The sequence below is a fragment of the Pyrus communis genome, chromosome 10, assembly GCF_041283825.1.
Source record: "Pyrus communis isolate YQ-2024b chromosome 10, ASM4128382v1, whole genome shotgun sequence".
NCBI classification, from domain to species: domain Eukaryota; kingdom Viridiplantae; phylum Streptophyta; class Magnoliopsida; order Rosales; family Rosaceae; genus Pyrus; species Pyrus communis.
In genome coordinates this window covers 3,866,959-3,888,940 of record NC_142574.1, presented here as the reverse complement: position 1 = coordinate 3,888,940, position 21,982 = coordinate 3,866,959, and the positions used below count along the sequence as shown (strand labels likewise).

The 21,982-nt window shown below is 39.3% G+C and overlaps 3 protein-coding genes across 5 annotated transcripts; 2 read left to right on the top strand and 1 right to left on the bottom strand.

The window, feature by feature from the left end:
* Positions 1 to 20: 20 nt before the first annotated feature.
* Positions 21 to 4,207, bottom strand: LOC137727913 (dihydrolipoyllysine-residue acetyltransferase component 5 of pyruvate dehydrogenase complex, chloroplastic). Its single transcript, XM_068466778.2, has 6 exons — positions 3,106 to 4,207; positions 2,480 to 2,671; positions 2,295 to 2,382; positions 788 to 858; positions 595 to 678; positions 21 to 506 (listed from the first exon to the last, which is right to left on the bottom strand). The coding sequence occupies exons 1-6, from the start codon at positions 3,985 to 3,987 to the stop codon at positions 402 to 404; spliced, it is 1,422 nt and encodes a 473-aa protein (XP_068322879.2). The 5' UTR covers positions 3,988 to 4,207; the 3' UTR covers positions 21 to 401.
* A 6,501-nt stretch (positions 4,208 to 10,708) lies between these two features.
* On the top strand, positions 10,709 to 16,796 carry LOC137729832 (uncharacterized). 2 transcript variants are annotated; one of them, XM_068468877.2, is made up of 7 exons: positions 10,709 to 11,204; positions 11,989 to 12,141; positions 13,902 to 14,136; positions 14,636 to 14,858; positions 14,996 to 15,145; positions 16,266 to 16,416; positions 16,514 to 16,796. In XM_068468877.2, exons 1-5 carry the CDS (start codon positions 10,722 to 10,724, stop codon positions 15,135 to 15,137), a joined length of 1,236 nt encoding a protein of 411 aa, XP_068324978.2. In that variant the 5' UTR covers positions 10,709 to 10,721; the 3' UTR covers positions 15,138 to 15,145; positions 16,266 to 16,416; positions 16,514 to 16,796. The 2 variants fall into 2 exon arrangements, with proteins under 2 accessions (XP_068324978.2, XP_068324977.2); XM_068468876.2 differs by having other exon boundaries at positions 10,718 to 11,204; positions 16,329 to 16,416.
* Positions 16,797 to 19,091: 2,295 nt separating this feature from the next.
* Positions 19,092 to 21,799, top strand: LOC137728762 (protein SENSITIVE TO PROTON RHIZOTOXICITY 1-like). Of its 2 annotated transcripts, none has more exons than XM_068467519.2 (2): positions 19,092 to 19,232; positions 19,958 to 21,799. In XM_068467519.2, the coding sequence occupies exon 2, from the start codon at positions 19,978 to 19,980 to the stop codon at positions 21,556 to 21,558; it is 1,581 nt and encodes a 526-aa protein (XP_068323620.2). In that variant the 5' UTR covers positions 19,092 to 19,232; positions 19,958 to 19,977; the 3' UTR covers positions 21,559 to 21,799. The 2 variants fall into 2 exon arrangements, with proteins under 2 accessions (XP_068323620.2, XP_068323621.2); XM_068467520.2 differs by having other exon boundaries at positions 19,200 to 19,365.
* Positions 21,800 to 21,982: the final 183 nt, after the last annotated feature.

The window sequence follows — 21,982 nt, the reverse complement described above, 5'->3', positions numbered from 1 at the left end:
TAGGCACGATACATACGAAGTCCTAAAAACATTTTGTGAGTTGGATTTCGGTAGCAATACGTTTGTATCAAGGATACGCTTGTTAAGTTACAAATACATACTTCTACAACCTCAATAACCAGTTTCATGCAATAGCCAACTCTAAAAACCGGAAAACGACTGAGAAAAAACAACGGCCAGCAGGATTTTATGATAGAACCTTTGATGAACTGGAACTAAAACTCATTATGCATTAATGTGCAAAATTGTTTTCCTATTCGTCATAGAATTGAACAAGCATCCCGTCAAACCTAAATGATTAGCAACGGCAGAAGCATGCCTGACGAGATCCTACGGAGAAAAATCCCAGACATTCTGAAAGCCAAGCGGGGATCAATTGGTGACGACTAGACCTTTCGAGACTAGAAGGTAAGATCTTTGGGGTCCTCAATAATCTTGGCCAAGGTTTGTAAGAATGAAGCCAGATCAGCGCCATAAATTATACGATGATCAGCAGTAACATTTACCTGTAAATCATTGCATGTTCCAAGAATTAGAATTCCTAGTTTCCTTTTTATGTATCATACCAATTAGTATAGCTTTCAAATTTCTTACCTGCATTTGGTTCTTCCGTCCAATCCGACCATCCTTAGTAGCCACAACAGTAGGCTGAGATGATCCAACAGCCATAATTGCTCCCTGTGAAAATTGAAACCAGAAACGCACAAATATTATAACCAACATACAACATGCATTATCACCTGAACAGAAAATAAATCAGGAAAAAGGCACAAAATACAACGCTTACAGTTCCAGGTGGCAGAATAGCATCAAACCGATCAACACCAAACATCCCAAGATTAGAAACAGTGAAAGTACCTTAAAAAACAGCAAACAGTTGTCTCTTAAATCAGAAATAAAAATATGGGCACCTTGAATGTCAATAAAACAAGTATAAAAGATAATATACGAACACAAGAAAAAGTAACCTACATGTAGACATTCAAGTAATCTAGTAAAATTTCTAGTTGCCTCCTGCCTTCGCTAAGCATAGTATATTATGCTACTATTTCTCTCTTGAAGAATCCAACAACTAGGATTATATGAACAATATTCTAACTCCGAAATCATCTATTAAAGTGCATATACCAAAACTCAAAAGTAAAATTAGGAGGAAAAATGGCAGAAACCCTGAATTGAGCAAAAACAGAGACAGAACGTACGCAGGTATTCGACCATAGTAAGGTTCTCTGAGGGCCTAATAATACGGCAGACTAAAAAATAAGGGCCAGAACCTTCGAACACATCACAGAGTTAAAAGGTAACAGAAAGAACAGGCTTTGTAAACTACATCATTAAAAGTAATTCTAGACACTGTTGCTCTAATCAGCATTCTGACTGTTTTGGTGATCTGAGATTCTGAATAAAAAAGAAAGACAATGAGGCACAAAATTCTAATGGCGCAGCCAAAGCTTCTTGGTCAATCTTGGAGTCAAACATGGGAGTTGTGAACTCAAAGAGCCAAGATTGAGTTGAAGCATTGAAACGAACCAACTTAGGAAGCCAACATTTCCTACTTGTAAAGAACTTTACACGCAGTGTTAGGTACTAATTTGACAATTACATGAACCTAACTGACAGCCTGATTATGTACATGTTATGGGGAACATGAGAGTCTGAGCATAGGCAACCAAATTATTTAGGCATTGTTGCTTGAGGAAAACAAACGCTGACTGCATGATCAATGATCACCTTGTTTTCATTCCCACTGTTCAGCTTTGGTGTTTCATTTCATACCATGATAAAGCATAAATTGAATTATTCCATGTCATACTTTAGCTAAGTAATTAAAAGTTTTGAAGGAACAATTTATAACATCCTACAAACTGAATAGTCCATAAATAATTCCAGAAGAAATATTGACGAGATTAAAAGGGTTTTTTAATCCCATATGCATACCCACAGCAAAACTAAGTGAATGCCAGTGCACATAAATCTCTTTTTCTCCAAATGAACATACTTTTTTGTATTGATCGAAAAAGTTAACTACATTTCGATGAATATGATTATTTCTATCAAATTTAGCAACATAATTTTTTGTATTGATCGAAAAAGTAGTTACTAAATTTGATAGACATAATCATGAATTTTGAAGCATCTTTATACAAGTTTTAAAAACTTCACATGCAAAGGTTGTTTATTTTCACATTTCATTCTGCATGACAATGTAATAGAAAATAAACCTAACACTCTCATTCCTTTTCTGCTTGACATGTTGTGTGGCTACTAGGCATTTAGGTAAGTAATAATAGTACCTGTATTGTACTCGTGAGGTTGTAGCTGCTTGGCCCTGGCCTTATCGACTAACTCCTTCCACTTTCTCGACAATGTATATAAGTCAACCTGACCCATTAAAATTTCAAGCATCGGGACCACCAACCACCTCCTCAAAATAAAAGAAACCACTACTATAAAGCATCGAAAATGAAACGGCCCAAACCTTGTCCGCATCCTGAAGCACTGGTGTAATCAATCCCCCATCGATTGCCACAGCGACTGCAATGTTAATGCTGCTGTTGTATGTAAAGCTCTTACCATCTCTACAGCCGGAGTTGACAACAGGATGTTTGACCAATGCAAGTGCTGTAGCCTTTGCAAGCAATGCTGTCATGGTAACTCCCTTGGACTTGATCTAGAAAAAATTAATCATAACATCTACTCATTATAACAGAATAACGTGGTAAACTTAACTTACGAATCCACTGTCATGATTTCACAATTCTCGACGAGTAAGCCACATTCTCTTGGAAATAAAATACAACCTTATTAACGATGCAAGCACATAGCATGCTATAAACTACATAGTCTTCATTGAAATGGAAAGGAGAAATCACTTTACAATTTCAAGACAATGTCGAATTATCTAGTAGAGACTCAATTTTGATGATTGTCATGTTAAGCAGCCAAATTGTTGAATTGAAACTACCTAAAAACCATCTTTTCAGTGCTGAGCGTTAACGAACAATGAATTTGAATTTTAAACCCAACAAGAATTTAGCATTGTTCTTGCAACATGTGAAATGATTCCGAAAGCACATTTTCTGGAAAACCAAAACTAAAAGTTACCTTTTTGTACAGAGCATCGAGCGCATCAGTGGTGATAGTGTATCCTACTCTGAAAGTTGGCACTGAGAGACTCTCAAGCATGTTTCTACTCACAGCCCCCTGCATTGTCGTAAAAGGAACCACCGATCCCAACTGAATTCCCGCCTCCGCCGCCACAGCAGTAGCTGACTTCCCAACACTCGGTTCAGCAGCAGCCGCCACCGTCGGCTGAGCAGCAAAAGCTTCAACATCCTTAGCCACAATCCTCCCCAGTGGTCCACTTCCCACCACTGACCCCAAATCCACCTTCAAGTCCTTTGCGAGCTTCTTCGCATACGGCGACGCCACGATTCTCTTCCCTCCGTCTGATGCCGGGTGGGTCGAAGCCACCGCCACCACAGTAGCCGCCGCCTTAGGGACCACCGCAGGACCCACATTATCCGGAATTTTCTCCGGTAGTGGCTCCGGAGCAGCTGCAGCCGGTGCTGGTGCCGCTGGAGCTGCCGATGAAGAACCGGCCTTGGCCTTGGCCTCGGCAATCTCGTCCTCAGTCTCGGCCAACAGAGCAATAGCCGAACCGACGGCGGCGACGCCGCCCTCCTCCACCATAATCGAAGCCAGGTAACCGTCGTAGAAAGTCTCGACGTCCATGTCGGCCTTATCGGACTCGACGACGACGACGCTCTCGCCCTTGGAGAGCTTGTCGCCCTCGGACTTGACCCAAGAGACGATCTTGCCCTCAGTCATGGTGGAGCTGAGAGCAGGCATGAAGATCTCCCGGATCTTGGCCTGGACTTGGGCCCTGTTCCGGCGCCCTGAAATGAGGGGCGGCGCAGAGGAAGTGGCGTTCCGGCGGAGGGATTGGGAGCTGGGGATGAAGGAGGTGTTGAGAAGGTGAGCCATTGGAGCGGGCAGTCAGAGAATGAGAGAGGGCGAGGGAACGAGGCGGTTTGGATGGGAAGGGGTTTTGTTTAGTGGGTTTATTTCATGGTTGATAAGTTGGTGATATTTGGGTGTGAGTTTCTCGAATGCATCGAAACCAAAGGCCGGCGGAGGTTCCAACTTCCAACTAATTTACCGGTGTCAATGTTGATGATGGCCACTTGGCATGCTTCCTTTCTATAAATAATTTAAATATTTTGTTAAAATAAATATTATTTGCAAATTTTTGTTAAAAATATTTATGTATTTTTTTTTCAATAATATGTTAAATTGAAAAATATGTTTAAATAACGTGTATTATACTTGAAAGTACTTAAATACGATATTGTGACATCCCACATCGTTCAGGGGAGTAATCCTTATATGTATATTCTCATCCCTACCTAGCACGAGGCCTTTTAGGAGCTCACTGGCTTCGGGTTCTATGGGAACTCCGAAGTTAAGCGAGTAGTGCGCGAGAGCATTCCCAGGATGGGTGACCCATCGGGAAGTTCTCGTGTGAGTTCCCAAAAACAAAACCGTGAGGGAATGGTAAGCCCAAAGCGAACAATATCGTGCTACGGTGGTGGAGCGGGCCCGGGAAGTGATCCGCCCCGGGCCCGGATGTGACAATTTGGTATCAGAGCCTAACCCTGGTCGTGGTGTGTCGACGAGGACGTCGGGCCCCTAAGGGGGGTGGATTGTGACATCCCACATCGCCCAGGGGAGTGATCCTTATATGTATATTCTCATCCTTACCTAGCACGAGGCCTTTTGGGAGCTCACTGGCTTCGGGTTCCATGGAAACTCCGAAATTAACCGAGTAGCGCGCGAGAGCATTCCCAGGATGGGTGACCCATTGGGAAGTTCTCGTGTATGTATATTCTCATCCTTACCTAGCACGAGGCCTTTTGGGAGCTCACTGGCTTCGGGTTCCATGGGAACTCCGAAGTTAACCGAGTGGCACGCGAGAGCATTCCCAGGATGGGTGACCCATTGGGAAGTTCTCGTGTGAGTTCCCAAAAATAAAACCGTGAAGGAATGGTAAGCCCAAAGCGGACAATATCATGCTACAGTGGTGGAGCGGGCCCGGATAGCGATCCGTCCCGGGCTGAGATGTGACAATATAGTATGTGTGTATTATATGTTGAAATTCTAAAAACATGCAATTTAGTTCATCAATTAAAGAGTGTGCGAAAAGTGCAAATATTTTTCAAAAATACACGCGAATTTACTAATTAAAACGAACACAACTACGTTAGTAAGTGCTTAGCTAAGAGTGGGGAATAAAACTGGTGCACTAGAAAACATATTCAAACCTAGCAAGAGAAATGCTAAGGATACTTTCTTAAAATTGGACTTTTTATGAACCCTTCGTCACTTCTAATTTTTAGCACAATATTTTATAATGTTGACACATAGATTGTGCCAAAAACATAAGAAGACGAAGAGTTCCACTTTGGAGAGAGCTTTCTTAACATTTTCCAACCTAATAAATATAAACAAAAAAATTAAGTTATTTGTTTTGGACCAAAAAAAATTGAGTTAATTAAAAACTGGTCAAACCCATGTTATGAACCAGACCAAACGGGCCTCGCTTCAATTCTAAATTTTCAGTTTTGAAAACTCCAGTCCAAACCGAACTTGATCGAACGTGTTAATTAACATTTGTTTTTATCTTAATAACCAGGCTTGATTCGATAAACCCAACTCTCTATTAAAACCAATTGAAACTCCAAACAATTTTTTTTCCAAACCCAACAACCCAATACCAACTTACTATTTTTGTCACTTTCCTAACACATTTTGAGTTCCCTGCTGCATTCGTTACTGTCAAAGCATTTTCATCAAAGCACGCCATAGCTATTTAGCCTATTCTCTTATTGCCAACTGTGCAGCATGTTAGTTTCCTACTGCATTTGTTTGATATACATGTGTTTATGGATCAGTTTATGGAATGTGCACCCTGTCAGTTTATGGATCAGAGATAAATATGTGTTTGATATATATGTGTTTATGGATCAGTTTATGGAATGTGCACCCTGTCAGTTTATGGATCAATTTATGGTTGTGATATATATGTGTTTGATCAGTATATGAGATTGTTGACTCTAAAAATTACAAAACCTACGTGGCGCGCAGGCCGAATAACTAATAATCTAACTACGTCCTTCGGTCGAATGCAGGGCGTGCCAACTTGTCGGTCGAGCTTGGCCAAGGAGTAAAATTTGTTGATGTAGCTTTGAGCGCATCGTTGACTTCTCTATCTTGCGATTGCGACCAAGGAAGGAACACTCTTGGTCTCTGGGTTCTACAGCCTGAAGACAAGGCTGCTAATTCTGCGGAGTTCACAAATCGTCGAAGCCCGATTCGGTCACTGTGATTATATTCGTAAGAGTATAAGCACGTCGAATCGAGACCAAACTATATGGGCACAGGTACTCAAACGTGATGTATGTCTTGATGGTGAACGTAGTTCGGCCGTCGGAATGCCGAACCCTGAAACTTACTTGCGAGTACCCAATCATAAAACCACTCGGCGTCCAGTACGCCGAGTAATGCAATTCGTAACACCTAACTATGCCGAGAAGGCTAGTAAGGTGACCTCTGCCAACAAAGGTTCAAAAACCCTTCTCGACTGAGACTTAGATAGATAACCGGTCGACCTCGATGCAGTGTTGTTTATCCAAACTGAAGGTGCTTCTTGGTCGGCTGATTCTGCGGCAGCAGTGCTGTTTATCCAAACTGAAGATGCTCGCTGGGTGCTTCCACAGTGCTGTTTATCCAAACTGAATGTGTGTCGGCAGGAAAAGAAAAGGAAAAATCTCAAGGTGTTTGAGAGGCTCTGTGCAGGGCAATTGTATGCTGATTTGAAGGGGTTTTTCTGTTGCATAATTTCTTGTATTTATAGTGCCCCATTCCTTGAAACCAATTCTGATTTGGATTGGGAGTCCTTGTCCCATTTCGACTCTAACTCGAACAAACCTACTCCTACTGGGATTCTGAATTTTCTTTTTTTTCGGGACTTCATTCCTTGCCGGTCGAGAATCCTGGTCGTACCAGGACTTCCTCGACCTTTTCTATTCATCTGGACTACTTAGGATAGGATTTGGGCGACCCTGCCAGCTGGCCCGGGATTTATTATTCGGCCTATAATATTTATCATCACCTTGGGCTGAGCACATCCTGCTGCTCGGCCCAACAATAATATTTTGGGCCCAAACATTGCCCCCTCGCTTCTGAGATCGCCGACTGTTAACTCTTGGTCGGGCCTCGGCCTTGAAGAAGCGAAAACGTTTATTGCTTTTTTGGACTTTACTTCCTTAATGACCATTACTTCTGCACATTTATGAGACATGATTGCACTTTCCTCGTTGCCCCCAACGCGTGGCCACGTGTCGATTCTCCGCCGTTCTTAAAAGCTTTCAATCATGGGCCTCGAAACCGTGCACTAACTGAAACGTCTTATCCTTATTAATGCATTAAAACTGACGCCGCACGCAATCGTGCGTCCTGGATTTTCGACTCCTCGATCCCATCTTCGCAGGTTCCCAAAATATCTGAAATGATTGGAACCTTTCCCAGTTAAGTTTCCCCCTAATTTGAACCAGTGCTTTTCGAATTCCAGACGTTTGATCTTCACTCTGAAAAGCCTATAAATACCCACACTTCTGTCATTCGCATCTTACGCTTTCATAAATTCCAAAATTCCAATTTTATAATTCCTGTTCATTCAAGCAAAAATCCTTCCAGTTCTTCCTTCTGCGATTTTTTCTCCAGTTTTCCCCTCTGCAATCTCTTCTTCTTCCAAACTATCTCATATCATCTCTACCAATGGCCTCTTTTATTTCGAAGCTCTCTGACGAGGTCCACAAGTGCAAAGATTTCATTGATCGGGGCGCCGTTAAGACGCTGCGATTTGAAAATGACATGGCCACCACCCACCAGATTCTGGGCCCCCTTTTCAGAGACGCAGTGCCGTCGTCTGTTACTAATCTGCTCAAGGAGCAGTGTTTAATACCTCTGCTGCAGGGGTTCGACTGGTCAAAGTGGACTCTGGCGCAGCCTCAGGGAGCCTGGCCCTCGACCACCACGACTTGGGCCGCCTGGGTCGACCGAATGAGCACATTCTTTGGCGAGGAATGGAAGGCTCTCGGCATCTACGATGCCATTATTCTGTCAACCATGGAGATTGCCATGGATAAGGAGCTGCTCATGGCGGCCCTGAGTTTATGGTGTTCGGCCACCAACACCATGGTCCTGCCCTTCGGCCCTCTCGGTCCCACAGTCCTCGACGTCTCGGCCATCCTTGGGACTTCCCCGACCGGCCTTCCTATTGACGCCGCCCTTTCCGGATACCCTTCTCCTCTCGACCTGAAGGCACTATTCGACGAAAGGGCCGTCGAAACGCTAAGCCGGGGTGATCGGGATCCCTCAAGGGAAGAAGTTCAGAAGCTCCACAAGAATATTTTGGGCCCAAACAGAGATATATGAATATTATATATATGTTGAACTGTGGTTGTGATATATTATTGTGAAATGCCACCTCCTCCACCACCTCAAGTTCAATGCCGCCCATCACTACCTCTGTGACCACCCATTTCAAGAGCATCTACACCAACACAAAGGAGGGTTCAATTATCAACAAGAGGAAGGGGTCCACCATCAACGGCAACAGGTCATTCATCAACAAGGGGAAGGGGCCTAATGGGCCAAAGGGAATGAACTTACTTAAGCTTCATTTTGGTTGCATGCACTTTTTTGCTTATAAACTATGTTTTGCTTTTGATTTGTAACTTAATCTAAATTCATTCGGAAATTTGGTTTGTAAAACTTAACTTATTTCATTTTTGTTGCATGCACTTTTAATTAACTAGTTTGGTAGACAATTGTGAACTTAAGCTTAACTTGTTAGTTGTTGCTTGCTTGGTATGAAAATTGAAATTATGAGATGAAATTGTGGTGAATTTTGATTGAATTGAATTTATTTATGTGATTGTGAAACTGAAACTGGTGCGTTGTGCGAGCAGTGGGCTGAAAGCCTACAATTGTTAACTTTTTTTTTCCTGAAAAATGGGTGGGCTTACTTTTCAAAGAGCGTAAAATTGTAAAAAGTTAAAAAAAAAAAAAAAAAAAAACCCAACATTTTGGGCTTCAAGGCCCAATCCTGAAGTTTCCTGAAAATCCTGAAACACTTTCAGGAATCCCGAATTTCGAGAAATGAATAGTTTCGGTTCGGTTTTGCGATATAAAATCCCATCTCGAAATGTTTTAGTTTGGGATTCGGGTTAGGGGTTTCGGTTCGAGATCCCGATCCGAACCAGCCTTATTTGTAATTGCAATGGATGGCCCAGCAACCTCGAGTCCTCGATGACATCACATTTGCAACTACTCTCTCGCCCTCTTATCTCTGCAAGTTTATAGTCAGTCTCTCAAACTTTAGCTAACACATTCTTTCTCTCTCTATCTCCCTATCTTTCACTCCCAATCAAAAATGGATATGATCCCCACCGCTCGCCCGACCTGAAAAATCTCACCTAAACCCGATTACTCAACGGTAGTCATCCACGACGACGATGACTCCGAGTCCGATTGACAGAGCAAGCATAAGAGCTCCGACTAGGAATCCGACCTCTACGCCACTATGGTCTATAAAGGTAATGTCGACGAAGACGAGGACAACAACGGCTCTCTCCCTCCTCTTCTCAGACGCCTCCCCAAGGACTTCGGCGATGAAGCCTTAATCGATTACTTCAATGACGAAAATGAGGATGAAAACGGCGTCGATTTTGGCATAATGATCATCAAGCTCGATCGAAACCAAACCACGAGGAGGTCGTGCGACTTCAAGCGGGCGTCATTCGACGATGATGGAGACGACAGTGGGTTCTCGACCTTTGTGTTGAGGTCGTCGAGTGAAAAAGAGTCGGCTAACAGGATCGTGGTAAGGAGGACGAGCAGTGGCGCTGGTACGAAAATAAGTAGGGCAGTGGCGAGTGTGCAAGTTAAACTGAACCTGTAAATCCAAGTTCGAATTCTCCACCGCCTCGCAATCCAGCTCGGCGATCAGCTCGTTGAATCGCTCTGGTGAAATCTTGTCAGGCGAAGGAGTCTTTGTCGCGATCGGCACCGGAACCGTTCCTTCTTCTGCTTCAATCTCAGTATGCCTAAAACTGGAAAGAAAAAAAAAAACGATTGGACACGTGGACCCACCCTGAACTGACCCATTTGAAACGGGTCAGGTTAGGTTTAGTTCCCAAACTCAAAATCCCTCTACTCGGCCCAGCCCACCCTGTTACATTTTAAAACGGGTAGGGTCAGATTCCTTTAAATTTAGGCCTAGCCCGGCCCTTCCCCATCCCTATTTCAGACTACTCAACAAAATCATAACGAAAGTAGGATTCTAGATGAAATCAATGTTATGCTAATAATATAGGGTTTTTGATCGACTTAACGAAACCGAATCGGAAATGAGATACCGGACCAAATCTACATAATCTAGAAGAATATAGGGTTTCAAACCAACTCAACAAAACCATAAAAAAAATTAGGACTCCATGCTAACTCAATGGAATCCATACACAAAGTGGATACATGAGCACTTTAATAATAATTTTGGATAAAAACCGAACTAAACTGAACCGAATAGTAATTTCAATTTCGTTTTCGATTTTGAGAAAAAACCAAACTCACCCCTAGTTTGGTGCGACGTGAAAATGATTCATAACGTTTATTTATTTTTCTTTTCTTCTCTCAAAAAATTAAAATTTAGTTCAATTTGTATTTTTTTTTTCTGGATAAATATCCAAGCTTCTAAAGTTGCAACGTCAAAATTACTCTTATTGGAAATGGTAGAAGTTGCAGTTCCTACCGGCGTTCATATCAGACCCTTTCTTTCTGTAAGCCCACATCATCCAATTCGTCGCACAATAGTGGTAACAAAGACAAAACCATGGAAGATTCGTAGAGTTGCAGCTTCTTCTTCTTCTTCTTCTACTACTACTAGTGCTTGTGGGTATAAACAAACGGTTGAGGATGGACAACAAGTAGTGTTGCCAAACAAGGCAAGCAAGAAAAGGGTCTTCTTTTTAGACGTCAATCCTCTCTGCTATGCTGGAAGCAGACCCAGCTTACACGCTTTTGCTCATTGGGTCTCCTTATTTTTCAATCAAGTTAGCCTATCTAACCCTGTTATTGCTGTAAGTCCTCTTTACCACTTGCGCACCATGTGTTCGATGAAATGCTTCACGAGTTTTTTCGCCACTCTCTCTTTCATATTTAAACTAAAATCGTTTTCTTCGACGTTCACAACCTCCAAAAACTTACATTTCTGATGTTTGGAGCATATATTATGATAATGCACTTCATGTTCCTTACATCACTATAAAGTTTATCAAAATTTGGTTAAGATAAATAGCTTGGCAAAATATATTTCACAGGAGGATACTATGTAGCTCCACTCCTGAATATTTTTGTTGATGCTTATAGGGAATTTTGATTGCCCTATTAAAGGGTTATGATGCAGTTTATGATGTCACTATAAGCCATTATTTTTATTTATTTCTAGGCACCCAGGGGTTGGTTATAATTCGTCTCATTTTCAGAGAGTTGTATTAGCTTATTCGGGTTATAAACCACTTATGGAGAATAATACTTCCCTATTATTTCTAAGGTAGTTAGTGGCCGTGCCATTGTTTGACCCGGTAGAGGCTTAAAAATGATAAACCCAAGCAGAAACATATTCTCCGCGATGCACAAGTCACGTATTTTCATGAAGGGAACGGTGATAAATCATTGGTCCGAGTAGACTCCCTGGAAAGATAATCTTATTCTTTCATGATTTTCAGCTGTAGAGGGTAGAGGGTTGAGATTCCCGGAACTTGAACTTGAACATTAAAATTACAATTAACTAATGCTGTATCATGATGGTTAATCTTGGTAATAGTAACTATATGTATTTTTTTCTAAATTCTGCACTTGCAGGTTGTTGATGGCGAAGGAGGAAGTGAGCACCGCAGACAGTTATTACCATCTTATAAAGCACACAGGTGGAAATTCACAAGACAGTTTTCAAAGGGGCATGTTGGAAGGTCACATGGAGTCATCACCAACGTTCTTAGAAAATGCAATGTGCCTGTGAGTGAACCCCTATTTTCGTATCATTACATTAGGTTGTAATATTATCTTTAGAGAAAATATGGATCTATTTATAGAGCTGGAAGCATTAATCAAAGTTAACTTTTTAATAAGTAAACACTGAGGGGCAACTACCAAGTACACAAACATTAACATGATGTTTATTATAAAGTGACAAAAAAATTCTAACAGAGTAAAGAAAGAGATGGATCGTACGAGACTAATCAAAGAGCCATCTCAACAACTGGTCTGTTAATTGGCCATAGAAGGCTCCACTTCGTTAAAGGCTACTAACAATTCTTCTATGCCAACAAGGGATGACTCGCAAACTCGACCTGGAATACCAAATAAGATTTATAACTTTTAAAGATTCACCAAACCTGCTGTGCTTCAATAATTTCTAAATTTAAAAGGAAAAAAAATGCACAAAGCTCTTGTAAAGCTTTTCCAGTAAATAAAGACTGCATTTACAGATAGAAAACTTGTATGCATATCTAGTGGTTGGTTCTGCAATTGAAAAAGGTTATGGAAATTCTGTGTACTTTGAAGTCCACCACATAGAGGATAAAAAATTCCATCGGAGGGTGGGATTACTGTATCTAGGATTACCACAGTTGAACTACATTATTACTAGCACTATGACTGCCAATGTGACCAACTGTTGTTATCGTCATTTTCATTGTCGACACACTACTTTATTCCACCTTTATTGCTACCACCAAGGCATTAAAACGACCAAGGAATTAACACCCCACCACCTACACTGAGGCTGTTTTCCCCACTATCACCACTGTGGTTATATGATCATTGTTGATTCAGTTGCCACTTGCCACCACTTACCACCACTACCAACTTTTTATATTCTTGCAACAAGCATTATCTCCCTTATAATATTTTTTATGAAGTCTCAGTAATGATTTTATCTTTTGTAGAACCCATTCCTATTTGGAGCTCATATCTGATACTACACGTAATACAAGATACAGGATCTAATGGATTCCAGTCTAATGTAATTCTTTCACATTTGTCAATTATATCCTGCGCACCAAACATAACGTATAACTATAAGTAAACTCTCTTTTTTTTTTTTGAGAAGAAACGATAGAATTTTATTGAATCAATAGAAGGAATTACAAGTGGATAAGAAATCCACCAACTAGCAAAACTAGCTAAGACCTCTCAAGTAGGACTACCTAACAAGTAACTAAAGCTGGACCAAATTCATTTTACTACTGCTAACACAACCATCACTTTATAAGAAAGAGAATAATCCTTGAACTCATTTGAATCAGTTTCAAATGAGTTCCTATATAAACATGATATACTTGTATCTATGAACGGGCAAGGAACTATATCGTCAGCATAGCGCACATACCTAATTCTCGCTTCTTTACTCATAAAGTCTTGCACCTTCACAACAAGTTGGTGAAGAATGCTGTTCATTAAGACGGGATACAACAGGCTGCCCTTTTATACAGGAGCCATAAGTCTTACCTTCTTTATTCTAGTTGTTTGAAATAAAAATTCAATAACCAGTTTGCTCTCTATTTTAAAATTGTATCCTTTTAACTGTTGAGTCGTTTGATATATAATTTTTTATTGGTCTGGATACTTCATATCATATTGGATTCTTTAAGCCATGCCTGAAGCTAGTGGAATTGAAGCTTAAAACATGAAATCTCTCAAAAAGGCCTGTAGCTGATAAAATTCAAATATTTTGGTTTTCTGCTTTTCGTTATTTTAAACATAAAGTGGTGCAGGTCATAAAAGTAGAAGGTCATGAAGCTGATGATGTTATAGCTACACTTGTTGGGAAAGTTCTTCAAACAGGATATCGGGTGGTGATTGCCTCTCCTGATAAAGATTTTAAGCAATTGCTTTCGGAAGATGTCCAGCTTGTTGTGCCCCTGGATGAGTTAGAACGCTGGTCGTTTTACACTCTTAAGCACTACATTGCTCAGTATAACTGTGATCCATGCTGTGATTTGAGCCTTAGTAAGTATAATTATAATGTGGTGGTTTCATAAATGATAAATGTTTTCCAGTTTTGTTTCCAGAGCCAGTTATGATGTTGATGTATCTTATCCTGGACAGTTTTCTGCATAGATGCTAATGCTATATCTGCGAATGTTCACTTTTATATAAGACACATTGATTCATATAGTCTATGGTTTTTATGGCTTAATTAAAAATACTCATTAAATTCGCTAGGATGTTGTAGAGTGAACACTGACATATTCAGATAATTATTAACGGAAGTAAATTTGCACAGCAACTGTACTGCAATGTTTTGTAAAACATTTGATCACATGCAAACATACACATAAGGGGAGACAGTGATTATTTCTTCTTAATTTGTCAGTTCGTTTACTGTTGTCAGCTCCCAGAGTGGTTTTACTAGGCCGCATTCCTGTCTGATAAACCAAGCCCCTCTTAATGTAATATGTATTCACTTCCATAACATGTTTTGTAATTCTGTTAACTTAATGTCTAGGGTGCATTGTGGGTGATCACGCTGATGGTGTTCCTGGAATCCAACATCTAGCTCCTGGATTTGGTCAGAAGACTGCCCTAAAGCTCTTGAAAAAGCACGGTTCATTGGAAAACCTACTAAACACAGCTGCAGTCAGAACTGTGGGCAGACAGTATGCTCAAGATGCCCTAACAAAACATGCTGATTACCTAAGGAGGAACTACGAGATTCTTTCCCTTAGGAGGTAGTTGCTATGCTTGCTGTGTTAATTTTCTTTTATCATTAAATTCCAGGGATAATCCTGTTATTCAGAGTTATCTTGTTACCTTGCTCTATTGTAATCCATAGTTCTTGATATTCCTGAGTCACACTTTTCTGCAGGGATGTCAATGTTCAGCTTAGAGAAGAGTGGTTGCTTACCAGAGATACAAGCAATGATTCTGCAACTCTGTCTAACTTCTATAAATTATTGGAAGAAACCAGGGATTTCCGTCATCAAAGAGCATCTGTTTCAAATGGCTAAGCTGATAGGTAATTTCTTTTAACTTTCCATATGACAGAAACAAGTTCATGATCTGTTCCTTGTTTCCCATTGGGGTTTTGGGGAGGTGGGGCGGTACTTTTTGAGGATGAGGTCTTTAATTTACTGATTTGTCTTGCCTGTACATTTCTCAAATTTTATAAATTTCATTCTACATGTCCGTTACATAACTATGACTTTTCTGAAATTTTGAAATACTATAAAGTGCATGAACAAAATATCATCTACAGAAAAAAATGAATTAATGTATGAGTAAGATAGATACACAATATAAAGGCAACACATTTACAGTGTCCTTGTCTAACACACGTCCTTATTCAATATAATTCATTTCTTTACATCAAGATATTGAATTTGTCATGTATATATATGCATGACCATGATGCAACCTTGTTCATTTTTATAATTCACCTGGCTCTCAGATTGTTTAATTCATTATTTGTCTACATAATCTATATACATAAGCTTATATTCGTCATGCGTCTTCTTGATAGAGCTCATGAATATTTTCTACTTACCACTAAACAAGGGATTCTCAAATGACTTCTTCCATGCAGTCATTTACAAACCCCGCGAAGTGCATTACATCTAGTCATTACAAATCCCTCTATCTAATGTTTAGAGTATGGGTCATTCCAGTTGTGTCAGATGTTAGGATTTGTGTAGGGAGAGATTTAGGAAATATAAGAGCTGATGTCTTTTTTTTTTTATCACCACTCGGAAAGGGTGGGAGGAGTGTGAAAACAACTTAATTTTGTATTTAGTTTTTGGTTTTAGGTTCCTGTTGTGTAACATTCCATATACATTTCTTCTACATCTCTCTCACCATCTGTCCACCTCATTTCATCTCTTCTCCTCTTATATCTTACCAAAAATTAAACATAAAAGACTAAACGTGAAATGGTTATTAAATGGGCCTTAAAATTTTCATCTCCAAAGTATATCTTCTGAAATCTTAATCAATTGAGCTTAAGATTACTGATATCATTTGAAAGCTTTTATAAAGAATTACTTCACTTTTATAGGCCATTGTTCTAGGATTAGCACATAAACAATAATCATGTAAATAATTTTTTCCCCATGACCTATTTCCCATTCAAATTTGTACAGTGGGTGGTCCGAAGAACTACTATATCCTTTTAACCCGAGGGCTTAGCAAAATTTAATGTACAGGGATGTGCTACCATATCGAAATCCTGAAATTGAAGAACAACAATGTGCAGACTGATATACTTTTGTGCTTCTGATTGCGGAATGTACTGTAAGTTATCACTACCTGTATTCTCTCTCTTCTGCTCTCCCTCTCCCATTTTGGTTGCTTCTCATATGCCTTTCTCCTCCTGTTTCTGGGATCTCAGATTTTGTTGTACAGTGGCTATGAGAAACTTCGCAGCAGTAGATTGCAATGTGGTCAGATGGTTATAGTGCATGAGTGAGTGCTGAATGAGCTCGTGTGTTTATTTAACTCAAAGTTTTGGAACTGCAAATCTCAGCTACATATGCAAATGTACCAATGCCGCCTGGCGGGTGCATTTGAATGTTTTTTATGTCAAATTTATTCTTACCTGTGTCTGTATGGGTGTGTTATGTCAACTATTAGCATAAATCAATGAATGTGGTCCATGGTTTTTCCTTGTGAAACTTTCTTATTCCTTTGATACTTCTTGTGAAAAAGTTATTTAGGTAACCGGACAATGCCTTTTGTGCGAAGATTAGGCCACAAGCTACAACTTTGCAGTTTGTAGGCTACGTTCACAAAAAATGCACTATAAATTATAGATATAAAGTCACTTATACTGCAGTAATATTTCTCTTTATTTGTAAGCAAAAGTATCAAGTTGAGAGGCATATAAATAACGATTTTGATGCCTAGTTATAACTGCCACAATGTGTCACTTAGTTTAAATCTCTCTTCTCCAATGTCGCAATATCAACAAAAATTAGATAAAGAGATTTGAGTCTGCTAGATGCAATGCATGAATTTGTGAGAATTTGTATATAACTACTGCAAATGAGTTATTTGAAAATAATATATTTAGTGACTCTGCACTACTCATGTAGTTACTTATTAACTAGATATACGTAAATATTCACTAGTGAGTACTCAGTTTCTAATTTAACCTGATAAAAATATATCATGCGTTCTTTGTTTTTTAAAACTCAAAAAAATAAAATAAATAAATAAACATATATATTACTCTTTAAAATAATAAAATATGTGTCAATACCACTCAATGTATTGTTGTTATCAACTTAGCCTAGATGCTTCGGCTGTAAGAGGAAAGAGATCTTCTCCGGATCTCTTCCATCAAGGTCACCGGATCGAGTAATTTGGATTTTTCAAATTTCATCCAACGGCAAAAAATTAATACAACTTTTAAGGAGTCAAAATAGGTGAGCTGTTGGATAAAATTTGAGAAGTCCGGATCACTTAATCCGGTAACTTTGGTATAAGAGATTCGGAGAGGATCTATTTCTGTTGTAAGAAATCTCTGATTAAAAACAAGACACAAATGAAGCAAGAAGACAAGGTAGTGTGGAGGAGGCATCTGGACAGGCAATACACGTCCTAGTCAACGAGTGTGGCATGATTCATGAATCCATGGCTCATGTCCCATGGGGATTGGAGGACCCTTCACTTCATTTTACATTTGTTGCCATTCTGATTGACATTTGTTCTTCCTTTCACTTCAACTTCATTTTGCATTTGTTGCCGTTCTAATTGACATTTGTTCTCCAAAACACAAATAAATAAAAAAACAGCAGCCATGGAAAATGTTATAATGCTGTACGGAGCTCCAGTGGAATTTTGAAACTTTACCAAAAAATCAAATAAGATGTAGTGAAGCTAAAAAATGCAGAGAAAATTTTGAAAAACAAAGCTCTGTATCTAAATAGCTCAAGGTGGGAGGGGAGATGAAGGACTCAGATGATTTTTGACTTTCGAGTTTTTTTTGAGATTTTATTTTATAATGGGTGTAAAGATAAATATGCATTTTAATTGGGTATGGGAGGGTACTTTAGGTAATAAATTTGGGTTTAAAGAGATATTAGTTATTTAATTAAAAATAATATGGATTTATAGAGTAAGTTTGGTGTAGAAAAAGGTTAGATGAGTTCAAATAAAATTTCTCTTTTTGTTTTTATCTTCTTGTAAAGATAAATAATTTACATTTTGTTACTGGAGAAATTTTCGGTCCCAATATAACCTTTCCATTTCAAAATATTTGCATCTCTCATTTTAGGTGCTCAATGCATCAAACACTAAATAAACCAACTCTCTCTTTTTAATAAAAAAGGGGTAACTAATTGTGAATCACATTTATTCATTCTTTCCGGACCCCAGAGAAGGCTATTTGAGAATATTACCTTATTTGTTATCACGATCAAGTAAATTTACAGTTTACAAATGTCAAACCTTAAGACCTTTTTTTTTTTCACTTTACCTGTGCAACTTGTCGTGCTTAACTAAACCATAACTTTTTACATTTGGGCAATTTCTCTTTGTCTTCCTTGTCTAACTTGAATAATTAATTTTCTGTCACTTAAAATTGCGATTTAGTTTTAAGGAAACCTAATGAAAAGAGTTTGAAAACTTTGAGTTTTAATGATAAGAACAAAATAAATGGTAAAATAAATAGTACAATGAATGAATTTTTAGTGTAAAAATATAATTTTTTGTTAAAATGAACGGTACTGTAAGTTTTTCATTAAAACTTTCTTAGTTTTATTTATTGCGAAATAATCGTCCAGAGTTCTGGGCGGCCCCACATCTCCAATCAGACTTCGCCTCCTTCTGTGAGAAATCTCAACCGTACAAAACAAAGCAAGATCTGATCACAGCCCTGAACGGTGAATAGTTAAATGTCTAACAAAATGATAGCGGGTCCCACTACCGTAATCATTAATCAATTATGTTCCAGAAATGGACGGTCTGATTGATGGGGTTGACAAACAGATCCAGCCCCCACCGTGTTAGACTGTAAATTGTGAACTGTAGCAGAGATTGCCGATATACAGATGCAGGAGGAGGAGAGGAGACAAAAGAGCATATAAGCACATTCACTCTTCAATCTGGTGATTTTTCTGACCTCTCTTTTTTAGGGTTCTTACACACCCACACACACACAAACATATATATATAGATTTTTTAATATATCCAAAGATTGAGTTTTATCTGTGTTTACCTCAATTTTCTCTCCAGTTTCTGGTAAATTTTTAATTTTTGTAATTTTACTTTTTGTATGTGGTTGAATCTTTTCTAATCTGCTTTGTTTAACTGAAATGGATTCAGCTGCTTTTGGGAATTATGAATAGTATTTGATTGGATTTTGGGTTTCTTAATTAGGTTTAGTGAAAATAATTCAGCTTAAGCTATCTTGAATGGAGATTTTGGGATCTTGAATTGGCCTTTAATTTTTAATTAGCAATAAGTGTGTCGTTAAAGTTGGGGTTGCATGTGCACATACAGCTCCTAAATCCTAATCAATCAATATAAATTGTTTTTGGCAAACTAAGTTGAATTCTGGATGGGAGGTGGGGATCAATGACCGTTAATGGTGAAAGTTGTTTTATTTTTCAATTATTTCATGAATAAATCTGTTGAGGAAGATGATAGTTTTCTTAAAAATAGCATCAGAGGGAAAATGGGTATTGAATTTGTTCAGACTTTCGGCTGCGTGTCTGATGCAGCTATATCTTAATTGCATGATTCATTTCAGTTTGCGATTTCTTTGATTTACAATGACGATTCTCTTGTCTCGTATATTAAGCTGGATTGGTGTTGGATTTTGATACATCAGGTGAGGATATAAGTTGAGAAATGGATCCTAAAGAAAGGCAATGGGACACTTGGGAGAATCCTTCCACTGGGAATGATGTGACAAATACGATTTCCTCAGATCATCAACCTTTTACCAGTTTCAAATCACGGCAGCATCAACAGAAGTGGGAAAGTCCCTCTGTTTTAGATTATGAAATGGGGATGGAACCGTCCTTCCAGAAATTCCACCAGCCTTCTGATTCGCAAGCGTCACATGCTTGCAACTCCAATAACGATACAAAAATACCAGATCGAGAAGATGGTAGGATGCATGACGTGCAGCATCCTAATAAAATCCAAGGCTGGGATCCAAGATCGACGTTGAACAATCTATCTTTCCTGGAAGAAAAGATCCATCAGCTTCAGGATTTAGTGCATGTGATTGTTGGCCGGAGAGGTCAAGTGCTAGGACGACCAGATGAACTTGTGGCTCAGCAACAGCAGCTCATAACTGCCGATCTTACTTCAATAATTGCTCAGTTGATCTCTACAGCAGGTAGCCTTCTACCATCTGTGAAGCATACACTCTCCACCACGATACCTTCTACAGGACAGTTTGGGCAGCTTGGTGGGTCATTTATTCCTTCTGCAGCAGGGAATGATTTGGGTGGCAAGTTGCAAATTAATAGCGGAAGCAAATTAGCTGACCAGGCCAACCAGACTGATCTAATAAGTAATTTTGGGACTGAGCACATTGAAGAACATGAAACAAAAGATGAAGAGGATGCTGATGAAGGTGAGAACCTTCCGCCTGGTAGCTATGAAATTTTACAGTTAGAGAAAGAAGAAATCCTTGCACCTCACACTCACTTCTGTGCGATTTGCGGAAAGGGATTCAAGCGGGATGCAAATTTGAGGATGCACATGAGAGGTCATGGAGACGAGTACAAAACCCCAGCAGCACTTGCAAAGCCCAACAAGGAATCCAGCTCCGAACCAACACTTATCAAAAGGTATTCATGCCCTTATGCTGGTTGCAAGCGGAATAAGGATCACAAAAAGTTTCAGCCCTTGAAGACTATTTTATGTGTCAAGAATCACTACAAGAGAACCCACTGTGACAAAAGTTACACTTGCAGCAGATGCAACAGCAAGAAGTTCTCCGTTATTGCAGATCTGAAAACTCATGAGAAGCATTGTGGTAAGGACAAGTGGCTTTGTTCTTGTGGCACTACCTTCTCAAGGAAAGACAAGCTTTTTGGCCATATTGCCCTTTTCCAAGGTCACACTCCTGCCATACCCCCCGATGAACCAAAAGGAACCCTAGGGCCAGCAGACCACGGGGAAGGCAGTGAAGTGTCAAACAGAGTTGGAAGCATTAACTTCAGTTTTGGCTCCACTGCTCCTGGCGGAGGTGGTGGATCTCAAAATCTCATGGATGTGAAAGAAAGTATCGATGATCCTACTAGTTACTTCTCTCCATTGAATTTTGAAACCTGTAACTTTGATGGGTTTAATGAGTTGCCTCGACCCCCGTTTGAGGATTCAGAGAGTCCATTCTCTTTTCTAATGTCAGTGTCTTGTAATTACACTGACAAAACTGGAGGGGAGTCGAATTTCAACAATCTTCAACGACACTAATGATTGCTCGCCGCGAGCGTATGATTTTCTTTGACATTTGTAAGTTTTAGGTGATCCCATATATTATGTGATTTCTTAAGCTTGAATAATTGATGGTGTTTACTAGTTTGTAGCTTAATAGAAGTTGTAGCAGGCTCTAGCGATCCTTAAATCTTTAGTCTACCAATTCTGCATCATTTATATTCTGTTAGCTTTCGTGTTCATTGGTTTTATTCTGCATTTCATATTTGGAATTCTTTCAGAGATGATGTTTTTGTTTCTTTCTATTTACCACTTTCCTTTACAGTTCTTGTAACTCCCATAGTAGTTTTACTAGGCTGCATTTTGTTATCCATCTTCAATCGATATTCAATATGAATTCACTGCCATAACATATTTTGCATTTAATTATTTGCTTCTGTAGATTCTTACCATAGTTAAACCT